The 22,574-nt window shown below is 38.1% G+C and overlaps 1 protein-coding gene across 1 annotated transcript; it reads right to left on the bottom strand.

Annotated features, from left to right (window-relative positions):
• Window positions 1-589: 589 nt before the first annotated feature.
• acp2 (acid phosphatase 2, lysosomal) lies at window positions 590-21,120 on the bottom strand. Its single transcript, XM_017709589.2, has 11 exons — window positions 20,947-21,120; window positions 16,442-16,537; window positions 15,834-15,920; window positions 8,433-8,585; window positions 7,848-7,946; window positions 7,363-7,452; window positions 4,122-4,254; window positions 3,204-3,292; window positions 2,803-2,906; window positions 2,467-2,645; window positions 590-1,355 (listed from the first exon to the last, which is right to left on the bottom strand). The coding sequence occupies exons 1-11, from the start codon at window positions 21,025-21,027 to the stop codon at window positions 1,219-1,221; spliced, it is 1,248 nt and encodes a 415-aa protein (XP_017565078.1). The 5' UTR covers window positions 21,028-21,120; the 3' UTR covers window positions 590-1,218.
• Between the last annotated feature and the right edge of the window lie 1,454 nt (window positions 21,121-22,574).

Raw genomic sequence — 22,574 nt, 5'->3', positions numbered from 1 at the left:
CGCAAAGTCTCTGATGGTTTGGGGGTAACTTGCACATCTGTGAAGGCACCATTAATGCTGAAAGGTACATACAGGTTTTGGAGCAACATATGCTGCCATCCAAGCAACGTCTTTTTCAGGGACGTCCTGCTTATTTCAGCAAGACAATGCCAAGCCACATTCAGCACGTGTTACAACAACGTGGCTTTGTAGTAAAAGAGTGTGGGTACTAGCCTGCCTGCAGTCCAGACCTGTCTCCCATTGAAAATGTGTGGCGCATTATGAAGCACAAAATATGACAACAGAGACACCAAACTGTTGAGCAACAGAAAGTTGTACATCAAGCAAGAATGGGAAAGAATTCCACCTTCAACAATTAGTGTCCTCAGTTCCCAAACGCTTACTGAGTGTTGTTAAAAGGAAAGGTGATGTAACACAGTGGTGAACATGCCCCTGTCCCAACTTCTTTGGAACGTGTTGCAGGCATCAAATTCAAAATGAGTGAATATTTGCAAAAAACAATATAGTTTATCCATTTGAACATTAAATATCTTGTTTTTGTAGTGTATTCAATTGAATATATGTTGAAAAGGATTTGCAAATCATCGTATTCTGTTTTTATTTCTGTTTTACACAGCATCCCAACTTCACTGGAATTGGGGTTGTAATAATGAGAAACATATTTAACCATTTAACTTTTATTTAACCTTTAACTATTTAAGATGCTTTCACTTGTCAAGAGATCATTTTTTCTGGTGAAGATGAAAGGGCAGAGGCCTTAAAACATCAATCAAGACATCAATCAAGCTCATATACTGGTGAACTACTCATACAAAAATAGCAGTTTCATTGAAAAAAAATACATTCTGCATCAAAACACAACACAATAAAAGTAGTCACCCATCTGAAAAACTTTGCGAGGGCAAAAAAAAAAAAATTGCTAGAAGAGCATAAATCACTGCAGGTACCTAGAAAGACAGAAGACAAATAGAACCATGCTGGTGGCAGTCTTCAGCAGATCACATAAGGTCATTCTGAGCTCCTTCTGGGCCTCCCTCAGATCAGGACAGTGAAAGCCTTCTATCATGTTACTTGGAAGTAAGCTCTTTTTGTAGATACAATATAGAAGGAAGGTGCCAGTTAATGGTGGCTGCTGGTGCGTGTGGCTCCACGGTTGGTCTCTCACAGGTCGTCCTCGCTGTCCCACGTGTCCTCTTTTTGGAAGAGCCGATATGACTGTCAGGATTGGTCGTCACTCTGGTTGATGATGTGGCTGTAGCCGATTGCTGGCTCGCTCTGACGACACAGCACTATGAACAACAGCATGACCAGGAGCAGGAGAACGCACCCACACACAGCCAGCCCAATGATAACATCTACACCCACATAAGCACACACAGAGGAGAAAAACAGTAAAAACAGAATTAAGTACCCTTTAAATTGCACAACAGTCCAATGACTACATGCATGTGAGATCTATAAAGTCTGTAAAGAATGCAACATAATATGGATGCACATTGATATTAGCATCATACAGATAGCAGCAGATTAAAAAATTGTAGCATTGGATAGGGGTTTATGATTTGACTGATATTTCAAACTGATATTTGATGACATTTATTGTACACCTGAGGAGCAGAATGATGAGGTGACGCCAAGTTCATTTTACCGCATTTACAGCTCTATAGATATTAAATGTTTTATTTTTGTACAATGCCAATCCACGTTGATACCCATTTCTGCATGTTATAAATGTTTATGTACTGTCAACAGCAGATTGAAGATTGAAAAATACCGGACCAAAAATACCATCAGTGCATCTCTACACAATGCCACCCCCCCTCCCCCAACACTTAAGGTCTACACTAAGCTTTAAACTAAGCTATTATTGTGTAGAGGTGTGGACTTGAGTCTGACTCGAATCTCAAATTTGATTGCTTGAGACTCAACTTGAGAAAATCAAGAAAGACCTGTGACTCGACTTTGTTGTGACTTCAACGACTCAATTCACCAGGCGAACTGACCACTTTCCTCATGATAGCAAAACAAAAAAACAAAAGAGAAACAGCTCTCTCTGACTGATTTGAACGATTTCTGCAGGTAAAACGAGCACAACATTCACCATGAATCTGAAGGTGACTTCTTCAGATTTATCATTTTGCTATCTTTTCTGCCAAATTTTTTCAGGTCTGTCGTTTTGGTATCGGTTGTTGTTTAAATTCAATTAAATTACTTGCAACTTAGTGATTTGTTCCCACCTCTGTTATAGTGTATTATAACAACACTGGCTACTGTTATAAGCTTTATTTTATTTTATAAAGTATGTAATGTTGTACAACAAGCAGTTCTGTCATCTTTCCTGCAAAGTTTTTACAGAAACAGATTCATCCTTTGTCCCCTGGTGTAGCTGATCAAGCATTTCTTGCTTGTATCTGCTTGATACTGTGCGTTGAATCAGTGCTTTCTTCACCAGTCTTGTTTTCGTACCTGTGTCATTGTATGCTGCGCTCAGCTGGCACTCCTTGTCCCAGTCTACTGGAATAACAGAGCGTGTGAGTCTGATAAAGTCCTGTAGAGGGCAGCGCTGGGCACAGCCCGGTAAAGTTAGAGGATATGGCTCATCCACACTGCTGTCATTACGATAGAACATCTCAACTGAGAATGACCTGAAAAAGAAACAGTGAACAAGAAAGAAAATACACAGTGTGTGGGTAGAAGAGTAAGGAGCATGCTAAAGAGTTGTCGAGCCTAGCAAAGAGTGTAGCATACTAGATAATTACAATACGCATACATGTTCAGAGATTAGAAATAAGTTTGTATTACTCGTTGTCCTGGTGCAGTTCAAATATGTGGCAGGAAGCATAGGGTGGCTGCAGTCCATTAAACACGTCAAGCGCTTGCTGAAGAGCCACAATGGTTGTGTCATGCTAAAGAACAAACAAAACACACACACACACACACACCACTCAACATTACAATGGACGTCTTAAGTTCACAATACAGCTCCACATATGATAGTAAAACCATCCAGCCATAGTATGTTACAGGTGATATTTGTACTACAATTCTATTTCTGACATCTAGGTGAACTGTACATTGAATTTGGGCCACAATACCAGTGGGCAGTTCAAAGATGGGCTGATGAAGTGTGGCAAGATATGAGCTCTGATCAGAAGCCCATTCATGGTTGACTATAAAGCCATTATTATTTACTGCTCACTTACCGCAGAATACATAATCATCTTCAGCTGTCCACTGGATCCTAAAGTTGCAGCAGCTGTAAAATTCTTAGTAATCTGATCCAACAACAGACCTGACATGAGTGAGACAGAGAGAATAAATGACCATCAGACAATCTACCGAACATGCTTCTAACATGCCATAGCAGCCTGATCCTTTCTCACAATTTTGAATGCACTACAGTTTCTGCTAACGCCAGTTTTAACCCCTAAAAGAATGATACACAATATGCCTGGACATCCCTATGTGTGTATTATGTGTATATTATATTATATTATATATTACACTTTTTAACATTTCAAGGATCTGTGAGAACCCTGCCTAATAGCCTGCCAGTAGGTTAAGAAAAAATTACAATTGCTGTTTCTAAGATAGTAACCACTGCCAGTGCTCCTAATCTGCTTATTTATTTTGTTTTTGAGGGTGTGGATGGACAGTGTGTGTGTGTACACAAACATTCAAATACAGTCTACATAATGATGCTACTCCATTACCAGATCAAACACCATTTAAAACCACACTGCTGGCCAAAGGTCTGCTAGGCCACATGTATCAGGGAAATAGTAAAACCTGCTAGCATATGGTACCTTATTAACTGGTCAGTAGAAGTCACCTATGTTTATGAATAAGCACATAGTTACACACAATTCCGTCACATAAGTAATATGTAATTCTTTCACTTTCAAATTGTCATTAACCCATTGGCACAATTTAAACTGAATAGTGCATCGGTGCACACACACACTGTCTTTCTACCACTCACTCATTACATCTGCCTTATCATGATATGCAAAAGTGAATGGTATGCAAACACACATAAGTGACGCCACATACAGGGTTTATAATGGAACCTTTGTTTAGGTGTGTGGAACTGGTAAATTATGAAAATACTCTGCGCTGACCTCCCTGCAGCCGGGCTTTCTCCTCTCGTTTATAGACACCAAACATGATCTGAAAGCCAAAGTTCTTCAGAATCCACAGTGTATTCATCACCTCTGGGGTCACCCAATCGGGAAGAGTCATGCCATGTTTCTCCTGAGAGAGAGAGTGAGAGCGAGAGAAAGAAGGAAACAAAGAAACTGTTGTGAGAAGTTCAGATATGTGTTCTGTCACTGAAAGTAATGGCCTTTCCATATCAGGCTGTTGAAAGTGCCTAATAATAGAGTGCAACTAGCATTCTCTTTTAAGCAATGTGGGCGATTCTATCGCATTGCACACAGACAAACTTGACAAAGCTGGGCTGTTTGATGTTGGCAGCTTTAAAATAAAACAACAAGGTAAAAAATGGCTACAATCAGCACTGGGAACACTAGGAAATTTGGAGCACGTACAAAATAATAATTTGCTGTTAAATAATAAATATATGTTTCAATACAACAAATACATTAACTTACAAATTAATGAATTACTTCACCTACATTGATTAATTAAGATACAGTACAGTGCAAAAGTCAGAGACCACTCTTCATCTGTTAAATTTCCAGTCAAAATAGCAATTAAGTTATTAATGTTAGTCAAAGCCCAAGGAAAGTAAGTGAAAAACTGGAATTTCCAAAACTGAAGTTCAGAAAGTTATTAAAAGATAAGTGTGAGAAATGGGATTCCTAACCTGGTAGACTACAAGACTTGTCACCATCAGATAAACAGTACTTCTTCTTCTTCTTTCGGCTGCTCCCTTTAGGGGTCGCCACAGCGGATCATCTGCCTCCATCTTGCCCTATCCACTGCCTCCTCTACTTTTACACCAACCATCTCCATGTCCACCTTCACTACATCCATAAACCTTCTCTGAGGTCTACCTCTTCTCCTTCTACCCGGCAGCTCCATCTCCAACATTCTTTGACCAATATATCCACTATTCCTCCTCAACACATGTCCAAACCATCTCAACCTGGCCTCTCTGGCTTTATCTCCAAACTGCTCCAACTTCACTGTCCCTCTGATCTGCTCATTTCTAATCTTGTCCATCCTTGTCACTCCATACGAAAATCTCAGCATCTTATCAGATAAACAGTACTAAATATTTTCATTATTTCTGGGGGAGGGGTTTGTATGTTAAATGTAAGACATGAATAAGTTATCATAAAAAAACAAAAACAATCGGGGATCGGGGCCTTGTCGTGGCGGAAGGGCTTGTGTGGTCTAGGGATCTTCAGAGCTAAGTCGTCGGGAGCAATATACTCCTGGTAGGGTCTCCCAGGGCGAACAGGTCTGGAGTGAAGACCCAGACTAACACGATCCAAAGTTTATCCAAAAGTTTCTCCATGCATAAAACAAAGAAACTGTTCTGATTAATCAAAAGTGATATATTCTTGTATAGTTATGCATTGACTGGGCATCTGACAGAAATTGTTCATAATTATTCAAAAGCACTGGCTGAGTTATACACAAAATGATCTAAAACTGTTACCATCAAAACATTTGGTAAGTTTTGGCGCAGTTTCAGTAATGCTACAATTGTTTTGGTAGTGAGAAAATGAAACATTGTTTAATGAAAACAAATTATTTAAACATAATTAAGGTATAAGGTCACTCAAAGCAAAAATATGTCTCAAGTCATTTAAAAGTTCAAAATCCTCATCAAGGAGTCCATCCATCAACCAGCCAAGAGACTCAGATTACCACATCCACATGTGGACAGTCACACTTCTGTTTTTAGGCTCTATCCTAACATGATGGCCTGGAGATACATGTGACAAACTTCTGTAATTTCCTACTTCTGCTTGCCTAGCTGTAAAGACATTTATGAACCAAATTCACAATCTCAGCTCAGACATGGAATTGGATACAGGCTGAGCTTAAAGACATGCGTTCAGGTTAACTGGAGATGCTTCCCCCCAAGTGTGTATGTGTGTGATTGCACATGTCTGTGTCTGCTCTGACAGACATATGCATTCATGTGATGCACTGGTGTCCTGCCCAGGGTGTTCCCTGCCTTCTACCCAATGACAGCAGGGATAGGCTCCAACATCCCACGTGACCCAGGAAGCTTAGTAGCTTTGAGTGAGTGAGTGAGTGCGTGCATATTTTGCCGTTAATACAGGGTAGCACAGCACTGAATTAGTCTGAATGCAAACTCACACAAAATAGAAAACTGGTGTCCTGACATAACACACCCACTCTGTAACAGGAGCTGTATCAGTGCATCCCAGGTCTAGCAATATCTGAGAAGACAATGCAGGTTGTGCTCGATGGTGAAGTCTCAGTTCAAGAGATATGCTTTCCTTTAACTGCTCATGCTGATCACTCCACTACAGCAGTTACAAAGAAAGACTCTGGACTGATTCTGGGCATCATGACATGGATTTACCCAGTCAGGTGATGTCCAAAGTTTGAAGAAAGGAAAGAGAAAAGTGAAACTAATCTCAAACAAAGAACTCAGTGTGAATTTCTCCATCAACTTGGAGCCAGCTGCATCTACTCACATTTTGTGTGTGTGTGGTAATACAGCTAACTAAACTTGCAATTTTACAAATGTCACATAGCCTAAAGTCCCAGGGAATGTGGTTTATGATACTAAAGGTATATATACATTTGATGTTACTTCATTAGATTTAAATAAATATTTTACAAGTTATAATTGTGTATTAATGTAATTATATAGAACATATAATATAATGTACAACATAAATCATTACCAAAAGCGGTTTTTATGAGGAGTTTCTGGGGTGGTCCTAATATTCTAATGAGAATCAGGATTCACATCTAGCTGTCCAAGGCTTTAACCCTGCTTAGCCACTCAAGCAGTACTAGCATTATACACAATAGTGCAAGTGTGGAAAAAAACAGTGTTATTGCTACATGTACAAACTTACTGATGGTGAGTTGAGGGTCCAATACTAACCTAATTAAAAAGTAATCATGAATTTAAATAATACAGGGCATTAAGATTTCAGGGTGTATTATTATTAGAGATGCAGGTATCAATGCCATTTACTTTCAGATTATTTTCTGTAAGGTAACAGTGGTAACATTTCTGGACTGCCCAGATTACATCAACCTGTTGCTCACTACAGAAGTGGTCCATCTGCTGACGTGTGAGAAATTACTCAATGATAATTGCATTCTCTATTGCCAATACTGATACTGTGCAACCTCTTATTATTTTCAGCAACAATACATGATGTCACATGAGAATCTCACCTCACAGAACAGTGTGTCATGGATGCTCCATATTGACTCGATTGAGGCTGACTCCACACCAGTCTTATTCCGCACCATCTTCAGGAAATCCTTCTCGAAAAAACAAGGAAACTATTCAATACACTGCACACTGCAACTACTGAAGTTCACCAATATCTCAAACAGGTTTATTCATATTTTATCACTGAACATGTTATCAGTAAGGAGCTGCTTAATCCTTTAAAGCCCAAAGGCCTGCATACAGGCCCACATTTCCTTTCTCTCATAATAACACAACATATTAGTTGTATAGATGTTACTGAACAAGAAAAAAATAGTAGAGAAAAAAAAGGACTAAATAAACAGTAAGAGACCAATACATGCCTTAAACTCCCATAACCGCAGAACTGCTAGTTCCATAGTAGTTACTGAATAAGTCTTAAGATAGACAGATAGAGGAGCTTATTATGCATAGTTGAGGTACATCTGTGCAAGTGCAGACTCACGCCATAAGTCTTGGTCATGTTGAGGAAGATTTCAGTTTTTTCTGTCTCGTTCATGAGAAGATTGTAGCGTGGGCAGTTTGGTAGGGGAAAGGAGAGCAACTGGAAAAACAAACACTGTGGTAAATAGGGTAAACAAATAAAACTGAATAGAACTGAATTAAAACATTACTACAAAGTAGAGACGCTCAGTCTCTCAACATCTCTGCTTTGTAATACTATTTTAATCAGCAGAACACATCAGTAATTGCAAATGCCTTAACCAAACTTGACAGTTTGCTGCTTTGAATAGATCTGGATAAGCAAGATATAGTTTCTTCATTGGTAATGTGGTATTGGCATTCATAATACCCATTTTGCAAAAGTTTGCAATTAGCAAATGAACCACTAACCAATCACAGAATGTTTTACTGTGCGCTGTGAGCATTCTGACCAATCACAAGTATTCTTTGGGCGTTTGAATTAATTTACATCACAAAAGGAATTAACACTGTATTTAAATATATCTGTAGGAACAGTAGACTCCATAATTGCAATATGGAATTGTGTGCAGAGCTAAGGTGATGTAGAGGGGAGGTGCAGACGCACTTTCTCTTCATCCTGTGGTACGGTGTGGATGGGTATGGGCTGCCAGTTCAAGCCAGGATGGAACACTTGCGATCCATTGGGTGGGTAGAGACCAGCCAGATTTGATTCAGCGCTCATCAGAGTCCGGTCGTAGTCTGTGCTCCGTACAGCAATCTGCAGAACACAAAGCAAAACATGAGCAGTAAAGACATTGACCTGAGGATGGGACTAAACCAACCAGTACTGCAAGATCTTTACACAACAGTAATTGATTCAATATACTTGTCTCCATTTAACTCTTAATTTCAAAATATATACACTCCACTGATGTTTTATTCTGCCTCTAGGCAGAGATGCGCTCAATACCATGTCTTATTGTTGAAGGGTTTTATTTAGTAACATCAGACCTTATGCACTTAAAAATCAATCAACATTATTGTATTTGTTTTAAAATGCATTATTAAAACACGACTTCGAACTTAATAAGCTTTCTTAGAATATTTGTTCCATCGGTCACTACCTTTCAATTTGTCACTGTCTGTTTATCATCTTTGTCTTCTGTCTTGTATCTATTCTGTTTTAGTTTCTTGTCCATTCTTCCAGTGAAATCAAATGTTTCAAAGCACGCAGTTTGACATGATCATGTGACATGTTAAAGAATTTTTTTTTTTAAGTTGAAATGCTTACAATTGCTGTAGCTGAGTTCCAAATAAGTTACAGGATGGCTTACCTTATGCAATTCAGTTTCATGTAGGTTTCAAGCCATTAAAGCTGCATGAAATTGTAACTGGAAAGCCAGCCTACATCGCATTTCATCATCGTGTATCATCACTGTTCATTTGACTTGAGAGGGGCATGTCTGCTTAGGCAACAATATTGACTAAAGGTTTCTGCGGTTTCTGCTTTAAACTTCATTATATTTACAGCTGACATGAATGACATGTATATGATTTTATTGATCTTGATGCATCTTTTTTTCTATACAAGATTTCTATTTTCTCACTGTGTGACAACGTTGCACTTTTAAAGCAAAATATTTGTAATGGTCCATAATGAATTTACTTCCAATACCTTTTATTAATAAAACAAATGGAAGTGGTTTAGAAAGCAAACTGGAAGGCTCTTATTCACTGCTCTTGTTTGGAGCACATGAGATGCTGCTGCCTCTAACTGCTCATTTTTATTGCAGATGAAAGGTGAAATAAGATCCTGCGGCAGTGTCTACGCATCATGTTACAGCCGTCGGGAATCGCTGTGTCAGTAAAATATGTTCGACAATGGACGTTGTATATTGGCAGCATAGCTTGAAAGCCCTGGTTCTCAACGACACAGAACAGACACTAATTCTTGGAAATAAAAGTTGCAAACAGAGTTTGCAATTCACTTCCAATTTGGGTAGAAGCTTTGATATTGCTTGAACATTTGGAGACAAATGGATCTTTATAAGCACTGCAGTTGGTTTCCTGATACATTACATCTGCAATGAGAACCTGTCGTTCGCCTCAGGCACCATTTAAAGTGGAACGGGAAAATTTGAACAAGAAGCTGCGAATAAAAAGCAGCTTCAGCCTCATAAAACAGCCGAACGTTGAGAGACATTTTACAAAAAACTATTCAGTTTGAGAAGTATCCTGAGGGAAAGGTGAGGAAAGCGACTATACCTAAAGCTTAAAGCAGAGCAAAGTCAAAGTTTTTATTTATATTTTTAACGTATATTAGGACATGATCATATACTGAGACATACTGGACATTAAATGATGTGGCTCCCAAGGTAGTTTGATTTTTGTTGAAAGGACAAAATGGCTCTTCTTAACATTTAGGTTGTGACTCCTGACCTAATCTAGCTTTTAATGCAGAGGATGCCGGTCGGATTTCTCGCTCATCCACCTGTGTTTTTGTTAGTTCCGACCTTTATGTTCTGTCAACATTACATAATAAATTAAAATTTAGAAAATTGATTTTAGACATTTGTGAGTCAATTGAGAATCGTTCATGTTCCATCTGCATCACGATGCATCTAAGAATAGAGTCCCCCCCTCCAGCCCTAACATATATACATACACACAAATTTTCTTTCATATATATATATATATATATATATATATATATATATATATATATATATATGTGTGTGTGTGTGTGTGTGTGTGTGTGTGTGTGTGTGTATATATATATATATATATATATATATATATATATATATATATATATGTACATACACATACACACACACACACACACACACACACACAGTTATAACAGCTTCAACTCTTCTGGGAAGGCTTTCCACAAGGTTTAGGAGTGCGTTTATGGGAATTTTTGACCATGCAGAATCGCATTTTTGAGGTTAGACTGGAGCATGAAATTGTCCAAAATCTCTTGATCTGCTGAAGCATTAAGAGTTCCTTTAACTGGAACTAAGGGGCGGAGCCCAACTCCTTAAAAACAACACCACACCATAATCCCGCCTCCACCAAACTTTACACTTGGAACAATGCAGTCAGACAAGTACCCGTTCTCCTGGCAACCGCCAAACTCGGACTTTATATTATATATAATATATAAAATATTATAATATAGTAATACACTACTATATATATATATAAATTAAAATTTAGAAAATTGATTTTAGACATTTGTGAGTCAATCGAGAATCGTTCATGTTCCATCTGCATCACGATGCATCTAAGAACAGAGTCCCCCCCTCCAGCCCTAACATATATACATACACACAAATTTTCTTTCTTTCTTTCATATATATATATATATATATATATATATATATATATATATATATATATATATATACACAGTGAGTCCAAGAAGTATTTGATCCCTTGCTGATTTTCTTCGTTGGCCCACTAATAAAGACATGATCATTCTATACTTTTAATGGTAGATGTATTCTTACATGGAGAGACAGAATATTAAAAAGAAAATCCAGAAAATAAATCTAAGGAATATATATTAACTGATTTGTATTTCATGGAGTGAAATAAGTATTTGATCCCTTAGTATTCATTAGCAGTTCTGGCTTTTACAGACCAGTTAGACACTCCCAATCAACTTGTTACCTGACCTGAAGCCACCTGTTCTCACTAATCACTTGTGTGAAAAACACCTGTCCACAGAATCAGACAGATCACACAGATTTCAAGTCTCCAACATGGGTAAAACCAAAGAGCTGTCACAGGACCTCAGAGTCAGAATTGTTGACCTTCACAAAGCTGGAATGGGCTACAAAAAGATTAGTAAGGTGTTGGATGTGAAAGTAACAACTATTGGTGCAATTATCAGAAAGTTTAAAGAGTATAACATGACAATCAACAGACCTCGGCCCGGTGCTCCAAAGAAGATTTCGCCTCGTGGGGTGGCAATGATGCTGAGAACGGTCAGAAATCGTCCTGCAACCACTCGGCAGGAGTTAGCAAATGACCTGAAGGCAGCTGGGACCACAGTTTGCAAGGAAACAATTGGCAACACTTTGCGCAACAATGGATTCACATCCTGCAGTGCCCGAAAGGTACCCCTGCTGAAGGGAGCACATGTGGAGGCGCGCCTCAAGTATGCCAATGATCATTTGAAAGATGAACCAAGTTATTGGGAGAAGGTTTTGTGGTCAGACGAGACCAAAATTGAACTTTTTGGCCTCAACTCCACCCGCCATGTGTGGAGGAAGAAAAATGCTGCCTATGACCCCAAGAACACTGTGCCCACCGTCAAGCATGGAGGTGGAAGCATAATGTTTTGGGGGTGTTTCTCTGCCAAGGGTACAGGGCTACTTCACCGCATCACTGGGAAGATGGATAGAGCCATGTACCGCACAATCCTGAGGGACAACCTCCTCCCCTCTGCCAGGGATCTGAAAATGGGCCGTGGTTGGGTCTTCCAACATGATAACGACCCTAAACATACAGCAAAGGCAACAAAGGATTGGCTCAAGAAAAATCACATTAAGGTCATGGAGTGGCCCAGCCAGTCGCCAGACCTCAATCCGATCGAAAATCTATGGAGGGAGCTGAAGGTCAGAGTTGCCAAGCGACAGCCCACCAACCTTCGTGATTTAGAGAGGATCTGCAAAGAAGAGTGGGCCAAAATTCCCCCTGGTGTGTGTGCTAAACTTGTGGTTAACTACAACAAACGTCTCACCGCTGTGCTTGCAAACAAAGGCTTTGCCACTAAGTATTGAGTGTGTTTGGCAAGAGGGATCAAATACTTATTTTCCTCATTGAAATACAAATTAATTAAAATATATTCTTTAAAATTATATTCTGGATTTTTGTCTTGATATTCTGTCTCTCCATGTTAGAATATATCTACCATTAAAAGTGCAGAAGGATAGTGTCTTTATTAGTGGGCAAACAAAGAAAATCAGCAAGGGATCAAATACTTCTTGGACTCACTGTATATATATATATAAAAAATATTATATATATATATATATATATATATATATATATATATATATATATATATATATATATATATATATATATATATATATATATATAAGCATTAAGAGTTCCTTTAACTGGAACTAAGGGGCGGAGCCCAACTCCTTAAAAACAACACCACACCATAATCCCGCCTCCACCAAACTTTACACTTGGAACAATGCAGTCAGACAAGTACCCGTTCTCCTGGCAACCGCCAAACTCGGACTTTATATTATATATAATATATAAAATATTATAATATAGCAATACACTACTATATATATATATATATATATATATATATGCCCCTCTCAAGTCAAATGAACAGTGATGATACACGATGATGAAATGCGATGTAGGCTGGCTTTCCAGTTACAATTTTCATGCAGCTATATGCACACACACACACAATAACCACTTGGAATAGTTTGCCATTATGAGCAGGAGCAGAAGACGTGGTGGTTATGTTACATATTTGAGCTTATACTTTCTCTTCTAATTTCTAATAAAAATACAACATCGTTGCGCTGCTGTGAACTGCTATGTTTGCATGTAGCACATTCCTCACTCCTCACCCACTTTAGTGAACATCCAGGGTAGAGACATTGAGATTGTCAAGTCCTACAAGTACCTGGGTGTTCATCTAAACAACAAACTGGACTAGTCTAACAACACACACACCCTGTATGAGAAAGGCCAGAGCAGACTCCACCTGCTAAGGAGGCTCCGGTCCTTTGGAATACAGGGTGGACTTTTTTTGACTTTTTATGAATCTGTGGTGGCATCAGCCATCTTCTATGGCATTGTCTGCTGGGGAGGTGGCATTACAGCAGCAGACAGGAAGAAACTGGACAAGCTTATCAGGAAGGCTAGTTCTGTCCTGGGCTGTGCGCTGGACCCAGTAGGAGAGGTGGTGGAGAGGAGGATGTTGGCCAAGCTTGCATCCATAATGGACAACCCCTCTCACCCACTACAGGAGGCAGTTGCAGCACTGGGCAGCTCCTTCAGTGACAGGCTTCTCCACCTGCGATGCGGAAAAGAGATACCGCAGCTCCTTTCTCCCCACTGCTGTTCGGCTCTACAATCAGAACCTCCCCAAGCAGAGACTCAGACACTCTCGGTCATAAACACACTATGGATTCACACCTCACTCTATCACAGTGCACTCTATCATGAACACACCACATAGACCTATATCGTATCCTACCTACAATTAATGTGCAATATCCGCTGCTGACAGAATGGTCCAAGTGCAATACATACACACATTCTGCGCAATATCTGTAATTATTACTGTGCAATATCTACAATTTCTGTGTGATATCCAGTCATTACCTGCTCAGAAATGTGCAATATCCATATAACTGCATGTAAACTGTAAATTTGTATAGTTTAATTCTATTTTCATTTTTTATATTTTTCTGCTAACCGGCGCCTTGTTTATTCATTTATTTCTACATCTTATATTTTGTATTTTGTATGATGCACATCTTTGTCTACTTACTGCTCTTTATCTGCTTACTGTGTATTCTGCTGTAACAATGCAAACTTAATAAATAATAAAAGTCTATCTTATCTTATTGCACAACACCACACTGTGACTTTCATGAGTCCTGCTTTCTTTAGTTACTCCATTTGCCTTCTACATTGCTCAAAGTTTTTCTGAATCTCTTATTATGATGTAATAAAATGTCCATATACTGTATTGAACTCTGACAAAATAATGCACATTTGAACATTTAAGGCCATAACAGGGAGGTAGCGACACTGGGTAATAACACTAATCTAAGCAAGTCTACAAACATACATGGCAGCAATAATAGTAGCCTAGCCAGCAACAATAATAATTACCTGCAGGAATGACACCATTCACAGAGATGGGCTGAAATGACAAGCTGTATGACACCAGCATGTCTGACTGCACTGCTTCCCTCTAAACCCACAAATTTATCCTGCACACATCATGCTCACACAGAACCAGTACTCAGGTTTCAGCTGAAAAAGCAGTCTTCATTCATTAACTACTGTAGAACGGCTGCTGCACATACTAAGGGTCCAACCTATGTCCAACATAACTTTCACGAATACACACTAAAATCACTTTAACCGATTAGAAAGACTAAGACTAAGAAAGGACAACGTCCTATTTTGAACAGCACTGTAAAAGTACACGACCACCTTCATATCAGTGCACTACTAATCCACAATAACACTAGGAAAGATATTATTTTATGCATGGCAAACCATCCATAAAACTGTCAAATGCAGAAGTCAAAACATGCAATAAATGGCAATTCCTTTAAGTGACCTAAACAAATTAATATTAAACTTTGCAAATTTCACTTAAAATTGAATCTCAGTATTTTCTGGACATTCTGTTTACCACATTTAAGCATTTTAGTGCAGTGTTAAACGCTCTTTCCATACAGCATTGCTATGCTCATAAAACACTTTTCTAAAACCAAAATGTCCAGAATTCAGTGTCAGTCTAAGGTGATCAAGGGTCAGTATCACAGTGACAGGCTTAAAGGGCTCATAACACAGAAATGTTTTTGTAACTGTTCTGAAATAAAATGAGTTTAAAAACTGTTAAAGCTCCAGCAACCAATTGTGAACTCACTGTTTTTATGATGCCACATAAATACATCCACATATTCATCCTACAGAAGTTTAACCCCACCTATTCTCATTAAAGTTATAAGTAGTGTTTCATCCTGGACTGCTTTTTAACTGAGGAACAATAAAGGAAACACAATCACATTCATTTATTTCTTATATGAGTCTTGAGGGAACAGTAATACAAACAGACCATATAACTTTAAGGGACAAATAGAGGTTGCAAATGCCCACGGAAAAATTTATTATGACTTCATTACATAAACCTTCTCACATGTCATAAATAGACCTTAAGAGGAAAAAATAAGTAAAATGTATGATATAAGCTTTTTAAAACCACTTTCAAACCAGTTCAGTGAATAACACAGACCTCATATCGAACGTATGGCTCACTGAGGAACCCCACATAGCGTTTTCGCAGAAACTGGCCCAGCTCAAAGTGCTGCTGCATCCCATCCTGTAGACACAAAAACAAGATAGTTTAACAGTGAAAGCCACAAAAACCAACAAAAACACAAAAGAAAACATGCAGTGAAGCCTGTAAAACGGAATATTCAAACACTGACTTCTACAGGTGTAAATGGGTAATTTGTCACAAGCACTCAAGCAAAATGAGGAAAGGGCGACCAAAAATTCTCTTATTTGTACTAATTACACCAGTACATCAATTACAAAAAAGGCCAAACAGTACAAAGCTTCTGTGAAGATCTTAAATTCTCCTTAACCAGAAAAAAGTCTAATATGGCTCACTTCTGTATAATTAAGTGTGTGGTAGTAAAGGGTAAAACAACTGTACTGAAGACAAATCTTCCCTTACCACCGAATGAAATATAATTACAATTAAGGCAGACTGTGTCATACTTTTCAGTTGTTCTTTTGTTTCATTCCAAATTGAACCAATGGAACCAAATAATTGTGAAACTGAGTGTGTGAATGAGATTGTATGCATATGCATATAGATGTGTGTTTGAACAGTACCAGAGTAAGCTGTCCAAATCCTTGTGGCCACGCACTCTCCTGGTACGGGTCGGTGGGGTACGCTTTGACTGGAGACCGGTCTCCATGGCGATACAGCTAAGCAAACATGAAGACAGAGGGTTCAGTCTGATAGGATTATAATAGTGAGTCTAATAGGATTTATAAATAGAATATTTTCACATGATTTCTTAAAACATGTTGTTCTAGTGGTGAAAACGACACTAGATTGCCACCTTTAATGTAAATGTAAGCCGATCTGGAAAACACTACAGTTGCACAATATCTTCTTTGCTAATTTTTAGCAATATTAGCCTGTGCAATACAAATATCACTGATGGTGGCAGCATGCAAATGACCCCTCTACTCAACAGCAAAGTTATATATTGTAGGCTGTGAGCGTCCTGACCAATCACAGACTTCATTATTGGTTCTGTGGGTGTTTTGACAAATCAACGCAGTCACACGATTGCACAAATGTAAATAATTTTGCTTAAAATAATGCAGATCAGTCTTTTTACCTGTAACATAAAAGTCTCACAATTATGTCCGAGCATGACTGCAATTAAGCATACATCAATATGGGAACTGTGGGCCAGTGCTGTGCAAATGGCATTTTAGATAACTGTACATATGTGTATATAACAATTTATTTGGGTAGTATATTTTATAAAGGGGAAAAAAACAAAAACAAATATTGGAATAAATACAAATAAACTACCATATATTTATCTGTCAAAAACTAATTTCAATTCCTCATTAAACTTAATCAGGCATGCTCTTGATGGAATTTAACAAAATCTATGCAGTAGCATATTTTCTTCTTACTGTATTCTTCTAAACCAAGTTATTAAAAGCTTTGCTGAAAACAATACCTTCCTCTTATATTTTGCTGCAATTATGTTTCTTTTTATTAATGTTTGGCTATAAAAGGCCAGTTTCTCACACCCAGATTAAGCCTAATCCTAAATCCCATCATAATTCAAGACTAGGCTTAATCCATGTTTAGGAAACTGGCCCAGAATGTTTTTACTAAATAAAAAGCACACTTCCTGCCAAGATAAGTAGTTTCAAACAATCGTCTTGGCTGCCAAAGACGTTTACGTCATTTATCCTTAGCATTTTGTATTTCTATTTACAGTATGTACAAACTGGGAATAGGTCTACCTGGATTAGCAGTATGGCGAAATTTATCACTGCAGTAAAATAAATAAGATGCAGATATTATAGCACAGTGGCCCGGCATCACCTAAACATTCTGCTCCTCCACAACATACTGATGATGACGCATTTGCTGCAACAAACATTTGTCCAATGTTGATGATCTATTCAGCCGATTGCCACCAGACACATAAATGATTCTGTTATCTGTGCACATCACTAATCACAACACGTAGTAACAGAATTGGAATATGACTGGAGTCAGTAGGAAACCTGCTTTGCTCGTCTTACTGGACTTCCTAAGAAAACAATAGGCCTACATCCTTTACTACATCCTTTACAACTCGGATAAAATGCAGTAGTGCAGATTCTAACAAAAAAAAAAAAAAAAAGAAAAAAAGAGAGAGTTCATATCACTCCCAGTTAGAAAGAACTGCACTGACTACCTGTATCGTTCAGAATAGATTGTAAAGTTCTGCTACCAGTTTTTAAGGCTCTAAATGACCTAGCACCCGCTTCCGTCACAGAGTGTGTGTCTGTTTATATTCCAGCACGTAATCTAAGCTCTGCAGATAGTGGTCTTCTGCAGACACCCTCTGTAAAATACAGACAACATGGAGAGGCCTCGTTCAGTTATTCCGCTTCTAAACTTTGGAACTCAATTCCACCTTTTATTAAACAGCCAAGCTCAGTGCTCACTTTTAAGGAGCATCTAAACATGTCTCTCTTTAACTTAGCATTTAATTAAAACCCTATGTCTCGTATTTATCTTTTAATTTGATCTGTGTCATTGTCTTCCGATTCTAAATGCACACTTATAATTTCTTGTTTAACTTTGTTTTATCACCTGTCTGTAAAGAACTTCGAGTTGCCACTGGCATTAAAATGTGCTATTATTTCATTATTTAATATTTTATTTGTATTGTTATTATTATTATTACTATTGTTATATGAATAAATCATGCAGCCCTGGAAAATAATAATACATGGATCACTCTGCGATCTTTAGAAATGGCAAGAAAAGAATAACACAGATCCAAGAATAAAAGCAGATCTACTGCTGATCAAAGCTGCCAATCAAGGTCAGTTTAACATAGTTGAGTTGATTGTGGAATTCAGTGGAGCCTCTTTGGTTCTAGTCATCAATTTATATTTGTTGTGTGCTGTGGCTATGCAACAGTAATCAAAAATGTTTGCTGGCAGCACTTAAAGAGTGCCTCCTACTTAGGGCTAATATTCCAGTCAAATCTAATCTAGTTTTGCCAGTCCAACTCGCATCACTGGCAATATATTACATAATGACTAACATCAAGTATGGATTTTTGAATTACAATTTGCAGTATAACAGCTTACATTGTTATACTGTGTCACGTCAGTCTAGCCCAGTTCATCATAATCTTTTTACAAATTTAGAAATTTATACTAAGACTTGCACACAGATGTTCACTGAGGACAAATGTTATGTCAATAGGCTACCATACATTCAATATTATGCATTTTGTATATATATGTAACAGTATCAGTACTGTATTGAACAATGGAAAAATTTTATATATATATATATATATAAACAAATGAAACAAATGTTTTATTTTGCGTTTTCAACTATGTGGATGAAAAATATTGGATATCGGCATCAGCCCAAAATTTCCTTTATTTTATACTGTTTACTGCTGTGGTACTGTGTCTTAGAACAAGGGCATGTTATTTTCCATTTTGAAATAGCATCTGCAATTTCCACACTAATTGGAGTTGTATATAATTAATGCTATGCAATGTTAATTAATTTTGAACTCAAATCATATCAAACCTAAAACAACTTCCATTATACCTCTAGCTATTGGTGTATGGCATCAGCATAGTGCTACCTGCAACCCAACCCTCTTACAGGCCAGAGCATTTGAGAAGCCACCTCTAGGAGATTGTCTTTTTCCTAGGGCTACAATTTCTGTTCAGCAAGTTAAAGAGTCATTATCACGCATATCATACATGCCCTGACAATCTCTCTTAAAGATACAGAGAGCTCTTCTAATAAACGTTTAACAACAAAACCCGCCAAGTACGTTTAGACAGAACATTAAGCAGTAGCTGACTGAGGATCCGTGACTGGAGAAGCCCTCGCTTTTCATACTGCCACATCCCACATTCCTATGATATCCCATCCTTATTTTGGCAATAACATAAAAGTGTCAACTCAATAGAAAATGAGCTCTTTCATTTCATGAATGTGATTCATTTATTTCACTGTATTTTGGTTCATCTAACAAGTTGAATGTCTGTGACACAGCTTATCTGTGTAAGCTTTTACAGGATTCACTCAGGCAAAACCACTTGCAGTAAGAATGCTTTCAAATAAATATAAACATGAGTTTACAGCTCACTCTTTACAAGAAGTCCAATGTGACAGCTCTCAGGTCCAGTAATGACCAGAGATGATCCTGGATAACTGAGAATAAGTGGGGGCAAAATCATATTTATCCTTATGGTAATAAATTACGTCATGACCTCATTAATACCTAAAGAACATTAACTGACTCCATAATCAGTCCTGTGTAATCACACTTTGTGCAGTGTATGTGAAATCACTGAACTCATAGTTTTTGAAAATATAGTGCATTTTAAATGCGGCACTATTGGTCGTTTATTATAACATATGGAAACTAATCAAAACGAAATTTCGAGATGCGTATTATGCATCGTGAAAATATCTTAAAGTTATATGTTGCCATATCGCCCACTTAAGAAGGTTAGCAAAACACAGAGGCATTCAGCTGATCGAGCTCTCGCAATCAAGCGTGTCTGCAAAGTTCCTCAAAGAACTCGACCAGTCCGGTTGTTCCAGTAACGCTGAGCGATCAAATGAAAGACAGACAGTCAGCACTTTTTACTGCAGAGAAAACTAAACTCTTAGCAACGTAACACTCAAAAAGCGCATGAAGTCTGTTACACAAACAGACATGAAAACTAGTGCTAACTAAGTTACGTAGCTAGCTTTGTCATCAGTTTAACTCGTTAAGTCAAGACCAGACCAAAGTAATCAACGGTGTTAAACTAACTGTAATAGCATATCTCCAAATTTAACGTTAGACGTATAACGTTGTTATAAAACATTTTCACTCGTTGCGTCGCTTTTGAGAGCACTTGACATTTCAAGTAAAACACACATCCCACTCGTTGGAAACCCGATAGACCAGCCCTCACGCGATATTTACAGCTGCTTCTGAAGCCAGTCTGTTAGATGAAAACACCTGAGTAATCACAAACACAGTTAGCTAGGAAACTAACCAGTTAGCTTATTACTAACAAAACTGACCTTAAAGTTATATGTTTTTCAGAGCCGTACTCACCACTGTGACGAGTTTAAGCTGACTTTCTCCAAATGACTGATCGAATGCACACAACAAAAGAATCAATAGAAACGAAACCATTATTGCAGACGCTTCAACAAACACTAGTGGCACAGCTAGCCAGGCAGCTAGCTAGCTACCGGACAGGGAAAGAAACGTTCCTTGTTTGTCTTTCACGTCATCGTGCAGAGTAAGTCGGCCTCTCATTGGCAGCCGCTGAAAGAGGCGGTGCCAACGAACTGCAACCCGGAGTGAGTCCATACCAGAGAACTTGTAGAGAGGAGAATTCCCACTCTGCAGTGTCTTCCGGTTTCCTCTAACGCTAGAGGGCGCTCCCGAACGAGTCCAAAAATGAATGGGTTGATATGGAAGCATTTGAGCAAAATCATAGTTTATAAATACTTAAACATTTTTAATGTAAAATAATACAATCATTTCCTGAAAAGTGAATATCATAAAGCATTTTAACACCGCTGTTATATTTTAAGAGCTTTTACACTCGAGTTATAGGAGTTAAAACAGCACCTCTTGTATATCCATGACGTCAGTGAGAGCGAATGGCCAATGAGCTGCTCGGCTCGCCAATCAATCATCACGCTCTAGCAGTAATGCCCGCCTCCTACTGCACAAAACCCGTTTGCTGTAGAAAAAAGGGAATATAAAGGTAGTATTTATTTGCTTTTTTGGTGAATTAAATCCTTATACTTTCTGAAATGAGTGATTTGAAACTATTTGAACTGTTCGTTAATAGCCGTTGGGCTTCATTTACTCCCATTCATTCAGGAATCACTCGCGAGCGCCCTCTGCTGATTAGCAGTCCAGTTTTTTATATAGCGGGGGTCAAATGAAGCAGCCAGGCTCCTCATAAACCGGCTCTGTCCATACATGATGACCAGCACATTAGTGAATGTGCAACAGGCCGTCTTCGTGATCAAAACCGTTGTCTACAAACGGTAGAAAAAGGGTCTCGCAAATGACAGATGTTTCATTCTTAATTTGTTTGATCATTGTAGGAAATCACACCCTAACTGGATCTTCCCATTTCCTCACTGCCGTTATTATTTACCCTGCTGACAAAATCATAGAAATTGGTTTCTGTTGGTTCCTGGTGTTAGTAGGGATTTTGTGTTTTCCTAATTGGATCATGTCATCAAGGATTCTAATAGTAGAGGTGTCGGTGGTCTAGAGGTGTCAGTGGTCAGTCATCTAAAGGTGTCCTACAGGAAATTAGTGGTCTGTAATGGCAACTATAAAGCATTTTAATACTAATTATTCTAATGGTAATTTTTACCAGGGTAAAAGCCACTGTTGGTATAACTTAAATCTCAAAACTACTGCCACCGATACACAACACCATGAGAAGTTCTGCTATTCACATTACTTGTGTTAGCAATGACCAGAGGATTAAAAAAAAAAGTTAACTGGGGCAATCTTTGCGTTTAATTCTGGAATTTAATAACCAAATAAATTATTTTACACAATATTTTCAGAATAATTATGTGCGTGGTCAAAAAGTACTTAGGAAAATGAACCAGTTAGCCCATTCTTGAGTTATGTAAGTTATTAAATACTTTCTAACTGAAGGTTCAGATGTAAACCGTTATAGATCTCTTTAGTTTTAAGATCTG

Source organism: Pygocentrus nattereri, chromosome 25 (genome assembly GCF_015220715.1).
Source record: "Pygocentrus nattereri isolate fPygNat1 chromosome 25, fPygNat1.pri, whole genome shotgun sequence".
NCBI classification, from domain to species: domain Eukaryota; kingdom Metazoa; phylum Chordata; class Actinopteri; order Characiformes; family Serrasalmidae; genus Pygocentrus; species Pygocentrus nattereri.
Note: the sequence above shows the minus strand (reverse complement) of the source record. Positions and strands in the feature narration are given on the sequence as shown.

Bases quoted from the DNA above. Each gene is read 5' to 3' on its own strand.
- acp2 (XM_017709589.2), bottom strand. From the start codon at position 21,027: ATGGTTTCGTTTCTATTGATTCTTTTGTTGTGTGCATTCGATCAGTCA. The intron at 15,921-16,441 runs GTACTGTTCAAA...TTGTGTCTACAG, and splicing joins GATTTGGACAGCTTACTCTG to GATGGGATGCAGCAGCACTT. The intron at 2,646-2,802 runs GTAATACAAACT...TTTCTTTTTCAG, and splicing joins GAACTGCACCAGGACAACGA to GTCATTCTCAGTTGAGATGT.